The sequence below is a fragment of the Sinohyriopsis cumingii genome, chromosome 10 (assembly GCF_028554795.1).
Source record: "Sinohyriopsis cumingii isolate HCF-2022 chromosome 10, ASM2855479v2, whole genome shotgun sequence".
NCBI lineage: Eukaryota > Metazoa > Mollusca > Bivalvia > Unionida > Unionidae > Sinohyriopsis > Sinohyriopsis cumingii.
This window is the reverse complement of record NC_142970.1, coordinates 76052414-76064472: the sequence shown is the minus strand read 5'-3', so window position 1 is coordinate 76064472 and position 12059 is coordinate 76052414. Positions and strand designations below refer to the sequence as shown.

At 33.5% G+C, this 12059-nt stretch overlaps 1 protein-coding gene across 1 annotated transcript in view; it reads right to left on the bottom strand.

The window, feature by feature from the left end:
- Nucleotides 1–402: 402 nt before the first annotated feature.
- The window catches only part of LOC149790409 (uncharacterized), a 116417-nt gene continuing 104760 nt past the window's right edge, over nt 403–12059 (bottom strand). The window contains exon 11 of the mRNA XM_089973217.1: nt 403–488. Within this exon, the coding sequence (XP_089829343.1) occupies nt 403–488 (86 nt within the window). The remainder of the gene's footprint in view (nt 489–12059) is intronic.

Here is a 12059-nt window from a genome sequence, read left to right as displayed (position 1 = left end):
TTTGATTTGCGATTCATATGTTTATAACTCAAAAGTAATAATATAAATTGTCTTCGTTTTCGCGACAGATTCAATTTAATTTCTCAATAAATTTCTAGAACAAGCCACAGAGACACAGAAGTGTAAATTCTGTCTATAACATCTTTGGTTGAGAAATATATATAATGAATATTTATGATAAATAATCAAATTATATATTAGAATTTGACCATTAAGAATCGATAGGTCAAAAAGAATATATATATATATATATATATATATATATATATATATATATATATATATATATATATATATATATATATATATATATGTATAACGCAACATACTAGCTAGTATATGATTTATCTTGAAGTTCATGAGTAATATCAATGAGAATTAAGACCGTGTTACACCTTTTCTTCAAATATCAATTATGCTTCTAAGAGCAAAAGTACGTTTTAAATGAGGAATACATTTGTACTTACTCCATTCTTCTCTGTCAGATACTGTAAAAGGAAATAGAGCGATTAAAGTTGTATTTTCACATAATATTATTTATTATGCCAGTGTAGTTTTGTTTAATGAGTTTTGTTTAAAGAAATTATATATTTTTTTAACGTTAGTACCTAAGTTGCATAACCTATGAACCTATAAATGCCAAGTACGCATATTATACATGACTTTCTCTTTGCATAATACTGTACTCATGTATGATTCTGCTATATTTTAATATTATACGTAGTATTTTTAATGTATAGCTCTATTATGTGGTTAACCTTTGTACGTGATAGATAGTCTTAGCCTACCTGATTTCTGGCATATTATTTGGGATGTTTGTGAAAAGTTGAGTTCATTACCTGAAATCTTCCCTAGGAATTTGCATTTTTTTCTTAGATCAAGGGAAAGTAGAATACACAAAAATTGTCAACAACTATTCGTTCTTGTTTTTATATCAGTCTTTCGGAATGTATGATCCAAGTTTATAGTAGCGTTAAGTTATAATTTGAGAGAAATTATTATTTGAATGATTCATAGGAATTACAAAGTGCTCTTTGACCTTTACGATTAAAACAATACTTTATAATTATTGGGGTCTGATTGAAAAGACATTCTGTATTCTCTTAGAAGGTTCTTGACTAGTGTAACTCATTCAGAACATTGTATGCTTTTGTGATAAGACACTTTGGATTATTCGGATCTTAATCAGAATAGAACAAGTTCCTTTTAACCCTGAATTCCTCCAAAATAAATGATATTATGAATTGACTAAAATTGTTCTTGTTTGCTCTTTCTGATGTCATAGCTTTACATGAAAGAATCTGAACAATATATATATTGAAGGAGTTCGGTAAAATGTATACTTTTTGTACTTACAAAGAAATTAAGTACAGAGAATTAGCTTGAATGATATAAAAGATCTAAGGAAGTAACGTATTTCGCAATATAAATCAGGCTAATACTCCTCTGCGTCGACTACAATTGGATCCCTGATGCAGAAGAGGCCCGATATACCCTCCACAACGTTCCACAAGGTGTCGAAAGAGCAGGTTGTTGGAGGGTTTCCTATTGCTGTTGGTTGTATCCAGGGCTGAGATTCCATCTGAGGTCTTTGAGTTTATAAATAATTGTGGTCTTGATGCAAACTTGATCTTGTCTTTTTGAGAGTTTTAACTTTTATGACTTTTTCAATTTCGTGTGGCTCTTGTTGGAAGACCTAAACATTTCTGGCATTGTACAGCCCGATTGAATTCATCTGACCATCAAACAGGTGCTTTTATACAGTTAGGCAACCATGTAACTGAAACTGTGTCGATGATGGCCAAGATATTTACAGACGTCGAAAGTTGGGTCAATCTGCAGGTTCATGGAATATGAGCACAAAGTAATGGTGTGTAAGACTCTGTTTCACTTAGAGCAGTTAAAATATTACAAAAGCCTCATTTATTGACTACCTAATCTGTAGAAACAGATGATGTGATTGATTTATTTCATGTACATGAGGTAGTCAACAGATGTAATGGAAATAACTAAATGTACGCAACGTTACAGAAGGCAACAATCACAATTATGATTTGTAATTACGTAAAAATTTTAACGATCGAAAGAACGATCATAGTTGTCTTTGTTTATTGTGCTTGTGTTAAACTACCCTAAAACTCACTACAATCTCAGTAACACTAATATTTCAACCTTGTAATATAATAACTAAATCTTATTTCTAAACTTGTAACAAACTAAAAAATAAAATCTTGTATTAGTCTTAAGCACTTTTACTGACAAGGAAAATTAGTATAAACTGCAATATTTGAAGTGTGACTTACAAAATTAAATCGAGTAGCGCTATAAAATATCAACAATTATTATTACGTATCTTTTTGACAACCATCAATACTTGATTACGAAATTCGACTTTTATATTCATATATGTTCTACACAAGTATGTGGAAATATGTGGTTTGGATTATTGTTTTATGATTTTCAGAAAGGAAGTGTATTTTGTCCCAAACTTTCGTACCTGAATATATAATTTATGTTTAATACTCTCTCCTCAGTTGGTTCTGGGATGCACAATACGCCAGATGTTCCTCTCACCCAGCATCCCAACGCATGTCATAAAAGGTGACAGAAGGAGGGCATCTTTTCGGTCCGGAATGTGTCCCGTGATGATATTGAAGCTAACTGTTTTGAGATTTTAAACGATTGCAGGTAACATTCAAAGCTGAGCTTGTCTTTTGAGGATTTAAAATTTTATGAAGTTATCATTTTTGTGTGCTTTTTTGAAGACGTAAACATTATTTTTAGTTTATTACTAGGATTACATAACGACAACCACTTAAATGAAATTATTTTGAAGCAAGTTTCTCGATAATGGAGAAAATATTTGTTATTATACATTCCAAAAATGTAACATCCCAATGCCGATTATATTGATAATAAATGAAGATGACCTGTCACGAGGGTTGCATTCTGTTACGTTATTTGTATTGTCACGACTTATTTACAGAGCCGGGTGATAATGAAAGATAGCAATCATGATACTAATATAAGCTAATGAAATATTCGTTATATATTGTTTTGCTGTCCCATTTGAGACTGGGTATGAATTGTTTTATAGTTTCAATATGAGAGAATTTAGAGATAAAGTCCTCGATAGTAGTAATTTCGTATTTTTTTAGGATTAGTTTATTAGTTTATTTAACAGAGATGTGTAGCTGTAGACTACACAGTTGAGTACAAGGCAAATGACTAGTCGTCCTTGAGATATTGTTTATTGTTTTCAAACACAGATTGTAAATCTATAAATATGTTTTAGTATCTATATTAGTTTGTCGCATTGTGTTTGAGGGAATAAAATACAGCCAGAATTTGATTTTCTGTGTCAAAGGGTTGGTGTTAATATTTTGGAGGTATGTATGTAAAATATGATCTATTTACTCCTCTAGTATGGCAATCGCTCTTGATAGCAGGTACATAGACCTACTGAATCGTAACATCTACATTTATAGTGATATGATGTAAGAAAAGTATTTTTTAAGAAACGTACTCATGAACTTGGCAGCTGTAAAAGCGTAAGAAGTCAATGTGTATTCGTGTGATTTGGACTTTTAACGTAGCTTTAATAATTTGTCAGTCATATCGCTATGATGTCTGCTGTGCGGAAGTTTATAGCGTTGTCTATTACCGGGGCAATGTACAGCAGACATGTAACATGATATCCCACCCAGTCACGTGATCCTGACACCAGGGCGTTCAGTCCTAACACTAACCTTTCAATGCTGAGTGAAAAGCGAGGCAGCTGCTAGTAAACTTTTAATATGTATTTGGTATGACTGGGATGGGGTTCGAACCCATGAACTCCCGCACCCTCACCACAGCCCCCATATATATATATATATATATATATATATATATATATATATATATATATATATATATATATATATATATATATATATATATATATATATATATATATATATATATATATATATATATATATATATATATATATATATATATATATCTGTGTGTGTGTGTGTTTGTGTGTGTGTGTGTGTGTGTGTATATGTGTGTGTGTTCCCAACGGTTTGTAAAATTTCACATATACTAACAATATCGAAGTTTAACTGAGAATTTGACCGAATAATAGAAGTATAAAATACATCTAAACGTTTTGTCAGTTACAAAATAAAAATTGACAATTTGTATTGGGCTGAAACATTTTTAGTGACAAGAAAAATTAACACAAACACCTTTTATTTTTGTGTATGTTTTTGTCAATCGTAAAGACCTCATGATGAAATTAAGAGCACAAACTGCCAAAGTCTGTACGTTTTGCACTAGCATCTTGAAGAATGTTTTTTGGATTATAATTCATTATTTTCCGCCTGATATATATGTTCTTATTTGGCTACAGCTGTATCTGGGATGCAGGATAGGCTAGATCGAATCCCCAATCAAAAGATTTTTCCCATGTCATAAAAGCGGACTGAATAGAGTGCATCTTTTTGCGGTGGGTTCCGTCTCGTGATGATATTCGATCTGAGGTCTTTCAGGTTTTCAACCGTTGCGGTTTACACCCAAAGTTTAGCTTGTCGTTTGGGGATTGTACTTTTTATGACGTTATCATTACTGTGTGCGTTTTTGGAAGACCTATACATCCTTGTCAGTGTATAGCCAGGATTGTATTGAAGTGACGTTAAAACACGTGCATGCATGCAAATAAACAACCGCTTACGTGACTCTAAATCGAAGAATGAAGCTTTAGTAAGGAGTAAATATAAGCTAGCAAAATATTCGTTGTATATTGTCCAATCGAGACTAGGTATCAATGGTAATTTAGTTCGAATATCAGAGTATTCAGCTACTGAATATGCATTTGTTTAACGACATTTTTATTTCAAAAGGTTGTACATGCAGAATACTAGATTAAAAAGAAGGGATATTACTGGATCAAAAGCCAAACGTTGATTAATTTTTCCTTGCAAGGTACAAAACTGCATTTAAATACATAATAATATTCATATTAATATCCGCTGTCGATAATCAGCTTTTAGAGTAATTACTAATCTTATTAATAAATGAAATCCTTATCACACACGTATGCTGGTATTCAATATGGCAAGGAACCAAAATATTAACGAAATTATAAATTCATGCATTATCATTCATATTTGTACAATGCCAAAATACATCGGTATTTTGAAAGAATGTGTGATGTGCAGTACATATACATATAAATACTGTAAAGTATCAGGTCGATTCATTACCAAATGTCCTTGCGCAATATATATATATATATATATATATATATATATATATATATATATATATATATATATATATATATATATATATATATATATATATATATATATATATATATATATATATATATATATATATATATCCGAATGGAGGCTCGTGGTTCTCTTGCAATACACAGCTTCTGAAACATGTTTGAAACTATGAGGATACAGTACCGCCTGTCACAACAATGACCAATATTGATCAAATGGCAGTGTGGGATCTGTCCTATTCTTCGTTCGCTCAGCATAATGTCTCTCTCTTCAAGAGCCAACATGAACTTGACAAAATATCTACTGAACTCGGAGTTTGCATAAGAGAGGCTGCATCGATTAATCGTTTACACAAGTTGCATTCATAGGTGCAATGAAGGAAGGAAGGATCAATGTAAATTCATGGAAACTAATCAGAAGGAAGAAAATGTAAGAATATGAAAACGAAAGACGTCATTTTAGTTACGGGTAGTCTGCAGGCGAATACACACACACACTCACACACACACACACACACACACACACACACACACACACACACACATATATATATATATATATATATATATATATATATATATATATATATATATATATATATATATATATATATATATATATAGAGAGAGAGAGAGAGAGAGAGAGAGAGAGACAGATTGGGGGAGATATTTAGATGTTCCTTACGTTTATCAAAATATACATCAGGTGATCTGAATCCCGTTTTGTTCCGTAAAGTAAAGACGACATACGTGGCTTGCAAGTTTTTCCTCAAATTTGGAATTGCTATTTGAAACAGGTATGATAGATTGTTTTTAATTTAGAATGGAAACATGGATAAACGATCATGCAATTGAGCGAGTATGTTTGTTGTAACACTTGTCATTCGGGCCCTTAGCCTCCAACGAGTTATTTGTTAAACGTCCATGTATAGAAATGTATGCATGGTCCTGTATTGTGTATGATACAGATACATTATGCATTCTACTTAGCATGAACTGGAACAGCGATGCTGATGCTAATGCTATTAACGTTGTATGTAATTCAATGGGAAACTAATTCTTTCATGACGGCTGTCAAAATGACCATACCTAAAACTTGCTATAGTTAAAGAATATATATATATATATATATATATATATATATATATATATATATATATATATATATATATATATATATATATATATATATATATATATATATATATATATGTATATGACTGTAGAAGGGTTCATTTAGAAATTAAGTAATTGACAATGTTAACGTTTGGTTGCTGATATAGGTAACAAGCTTTTATCACTTATAGCTATTCACTTGCATGGATGCCTTATGGTAATTTTCGAACGTGAAACTCTTCGGGTTCATCTAATATGAGTACAAAGTCATAGTTTGTACAGTGTTGTTTGACCTAGAGCAGTAACAATTATACAAAGCATACAACAGACTGCTTGCTCTGCAGAAACTGATGATGGTGTTGATTGATTTTTTGTGGTAATCAACATAAAGTAATACAATTTGCTAAATGTACACAACGTTACAGAAGGCAAACATCACGATTATAATCTCCATGCAGCTCACGTTTGATTGCATTGTTTTATTATACTGTATGAGTATTGGATTGTAATCTATTGTTTTTATGATTTTGTACTGTATTGTAGTGTATTTTATTTATATTGTACCAATGCATTGTATTGTATTGTATTGTATTGTATTGTATTGTATGGTATTGTGCTGTATTGTATAGCATGTATTGTAAATTAGAAAATAAAATAATTAAAACCCAAGTTTAAAGAATGTTTCCTTTGAATGCATCAAATAGATTGATCAGAAAGTTTCAATAGATATTATATTCATTTCGGAACACAAATCCATAGTTTAGTGATATATTGATTAACACAGGAATGAAGATAGATCGGATACGGTGTAAACATGGCCACGCTTATGAGCAGAGACTAAATCCTCAAGTATATTTGATGCGAGTGAGGAGAATTACACGAATGAATCCTCTGATGATATGAACAAAGAAATGAAGAGGGTTGGAGAGAATTTATGGAACGGTAGGTACGTGCCTAAACCAAACGTTATGGAGAGAAAATTTATGAAACGGTACGGTACGTGCCTAAACCAGTATTGATGGAACGGTACGGTACGTGCCTAAACCAGTAATGACGGAACGGTAAGGTACGTAACTAAACCAGTAAAGCAATTACAACCACAGATCATAATCAAAAACCTCACCCGATATTGAATTTGTCTCAGAGGGAGAAGTGAAACAGCAGCAACGTGCACTTATACACCAACCAAAACATTCATCTTCTGCGAAAACATCAGAAGTGAAAACCAAATGTGATAGAGAATATGAACAAATAAACCAGGGATTAGATTAACAATCCAGACCCGAATTTTGCACATATGAAGAACAAAGGAAATAGACAGCAGTAAAATTAAAAAGGTAGTATCAGAAAAAGAAAAGGAAAGAAAACGGTTAAATTAAACCTGCAAATACAAAACATATATGAAGAAACCCGAATAAAGAACGTTTGCACCGGATAAAGATTAAATAAATAGATGGCTGGAGCAACACAGCCGCAGTAGAAATGATGCAAAAGGGTGGCAAGAGCTTATACATCAGTTGCTAAAACATCAAGAAAACAAAGGAAGCGGCCTTGGTAGTTTATCTAATCATAACGATCTCATAAAGTTGGAAACACTTATTAGGTCAACGCACCAGATGATATAAATTAAACGACATCGATTTGTCATTTGTTGTTCATGGACATAAATATATAAGTACGTTGATGCATGAAGGTGTTGAAGATGTCAACGAAATACGTCGACACCGATGATAAGACGATTTTCCTCGACATTTATGCTGTGATATAACAGAATTTCGTAAATACTGTCCCAAGCATTACTTCGATGATTACAATCTCATCAACGAAACCAGAATTTAATGTGACTTTTTCAACAACGATACAATCTATGACCCCAATACAACCGTTGAATTTGTTAAGAATGCAAATATGGCGTTGTTTAACAGCTCACGTTATTCAATTGATGGAAACAAGACATGGAATCGATTATTGAAAACGTTGATATTGCCACGACGATTAACGGACTCGCTATATACAGTAATGATTATGCAAAACCAGCTGTCCAATTATGATGTTTATCAAGCATACTTTTAATAATTCAGATTTCCGAATTTATACAATTCGGCGACCTGAAAATAATCTTCAGCCTATAGTTGTGAGCCCTAATGGGACTTTTAACAATGGATTCGTATTACAAATTAGTACAAAACATGGTTTAACCGCACAAGAACATGTATTCGTAATGTTTCGAATTACAAATCCAGACGATGTCGAAAAACAGAGTAAGATGACATTTTACCACTTAGATGTGACTGATGTTTGTTTACGGTTAAACGGTCATCATTAACCCACTGAAGAAAGTTTGCTTGACTATGCACGAATACATAACCTGCATATCAACAATCTGTAACCGTATATACGGGGATCAAAATATCAACACTGGTTTTGAGAGTTTAATTACAGATGTTACGCTGTAATTCCTTGTAAAAAGATCCTGTTGCTGGAGGATTCGGGCGATCCAATTAGGGTTTTGATGGGCCTTTAGAAAATTTATAAATGAACTTGTTACGTATGAAAATAAGGTCCTATCAGGAAGCATTGGTCGGCCTCAGAGAAAATTATCTGGGGAAAAACTGCAATAAGAAAAAATTGTTGCTTTACATTGAAATCTTTTCCAATACAATTATCTCTAAATGACCCAGTGTGGTTGACTGAAACAACGTGATCAGCGTAATGCGGCCAAACACAATAACATCTCAGGGACACTAAAAGTATTCAAATCAGAGGTGAGGCAATTACAAAAGGCTGTTGGAATATGTCAATTCCTTGCAGCCATTCCATCATTGTTAGCAGCATTTATCTTTCATATGATACAGAAATCGAGTAATCTACAATAGTAGTGTTTGGGTACTGATCTAGAACACTGCCTTTTACCCTGTATGGCTATTCTCTTGCATGTGTGCCTTATGGTAACTTTCGCGGATTACATTCAGCGGGTTGATATAATATGAGAAAAAAGTCATCGTGTGTAGAATGTTGTTTGTCCTACATCAGTAACAATAACACATCAGTACAAAAGCCTTATTTACATTCTACTAAATCTGTAGAAACAGATGATTTTATGGATATGTGGTAATCAACAGAATGTAATGCAAATTGCTAAATGTACACAATATTACAGAAGGCAAACATCGGTATTCTGGTCTCCATGGAACTCCCATTTGATTTGTCATCATATGCACATTAACAGACTAGAACATCTCGAATGCCAATTCTATTGATAATAAATGCAGATAACTTGTCACGAGCGTTCAATCTCTTCCGTTGTTAGTATTGTCTTATCTACATCACACCTAGAGGTATCAGATACTTTTAAAATTATTTAATAATAATAATACTAAAAAGTTAATATACGCCAATAATATATTCGTTATATATTCATTATAATGCCCGTTTGAGGCTTGTTATCGATGGTAAGTTAGTTTTATCATGTGTCATGTAGAGATACATTCGTTGATAAAGTTTATTTGTTAGTTTAGGAGTATTTATTTCAATCATTTGTACGTAAAGTTTACAAGGACAAGTAGAAAGTAAATTACTAGATCTACAGAAAAATGCGTACGACGTTTTCCTTTAATTATACAATTGTAATCTTATAAATATGTATATGCATTAATATCCATATTATTTTCTGCTAAATATGTTAGTTTTCGAGTGTATATATACAACTAGTGAAACTCCTTTCCACCGACATCATCAGCCGAGTGGCCATCTTTCTACTGGTGTTTCGCCTCATTTCTCAGGAACATCCACCAGATAGCTGGGCCGGCAGAAGTGATGTCTGTAACGGCTGACATATTTTGTCTTCACGTAACAGCCAGAGCCAACTAGACCATTTCTCTACGGCCCTGCCCAGTGCTTTCACTGTTATATTACGTGACTTTCCTTTTATTCCAAGTGCTCTGAGCATCATCCACAATGACTGGGTTGGAAACCCTCAGGAACCAACGTTCACAGGGCATAACCATTTTTTTTCATCCTCTGTCCCTGCAAGACCCTATCAGCTCTTGGTTTTTCATCCTCTTTCTGTCATAATCCTCTTCTGTCCTCTATCTCCACGGCATAGTATGTTTCACAACACCCATTGTCGTTGCAGCTGGTGATCAGATGACAATGTCAGAGCGGAGGGATGTCTGAACGACGTCAGGAAATAGCAGTTTTCTGCCAAAATCTACCATGACTTTGCTTTCTGTAAGAGTCTAGCATTCTCTGCCGCAACGGTGTTTTGATGTTGTCCCGATTTAACAGACCTGATAAACTGGTAACCTGTTTTCTTTGGGGGACTCGTTCCGCATTTCTCTTTCAAGGAAATTAGCCATCTCCATAAGTACTTTGTCATCTCTCGATCTGTAGTGACCTTAGGCAGTACAACCTGGCATCCTGAGAATATGCATTCCTCTTTCTTGACATAGTTGACATGATAGATATTTTAGTAGCGTCCACCTCACTAGGTTGGCCGGTGAGGATAGGAGGTCATAAACTGATCGAGGAAGAAACTGCAGCTTCACTAGGTCATATTGATATATATATCGGCCCATGTATGTTGTCTTTCTGGCAATTACCACTTTGGCCAACTAACTTGGATCTCCATTTGGACTGCTTTTGCTGATCTTGCCATCTTAGTAAATGCCGATTTATCATCTGTTCTAACTTCTAAACTGCACTGGTAGGAATGTCATTAACCATCAGTGGCCGTATGAGCCTCACAAAAAGGTAATTGTGGTAAATCCAGGCCTTAAACGTCTCCGGACGTCCTGATCTGCCTGTTTTCAACAAACATTCCTCTGCCTGCTGCTTGAGTCTACTTGAATTGTTCCTGTCTGTTATGGCTGAGTCCAACAATTTTCTAAATCAGTTGATGGGATTATTTGATAATATAGGTATTCACATTGTATCGTCAGTCTGAACTGGTTTGTGACACGCCCCGTCCTTACCACCCAACAAATGGACTTCTATAATCATACCATCCATAAATTATTTTTCTCTCTCTCTCTCTCTCTCTCTCTCTCTCTCTCTCTCTCTATATATATATATATATATATATATATATATATATATATATAATTAGATATTTGTACTGCGGTGTTAATGCATTCATTATATTCATATAGCCGTTACACTTATATTAACACCCTATTTAGCTGACATTTATTCCACTCGAAGCCATCCCATTATCCTGAACGAAAATCCAATTCAGTTTGATTGTTTGGTTTTTCGTCAAAGCAACAAAAGTTGATTAGTTTATTCTGAGGTAAATAGGGTAGATTGCCATTCCAAATACACTCTAGTGTAGCCAACCTTAGCTGATCTAATGGCGAGATTCGAACCGGCATTTACATATATGTACTATATTGGATAGTATTGAATTGTACTGTGCTGATATATTGTATTATGTATTATATTAAAATTTATTGTATTAATGGCCAGTTCGTTTGAATGCATTAAACAATATAAACATAGAGGATCAATAGATGTTATATTCGTTTTGGAACGCAAAACCGGAACATACTGATACATCGATTAGTTGAGGAATGAAGTTAGAACGGCAACTGTGTAAACTTGGCTACGTTTATGAGCCGAGAAAGATGTTGACTAGATCCCCCAGTAATCTAATGCGAGCGAA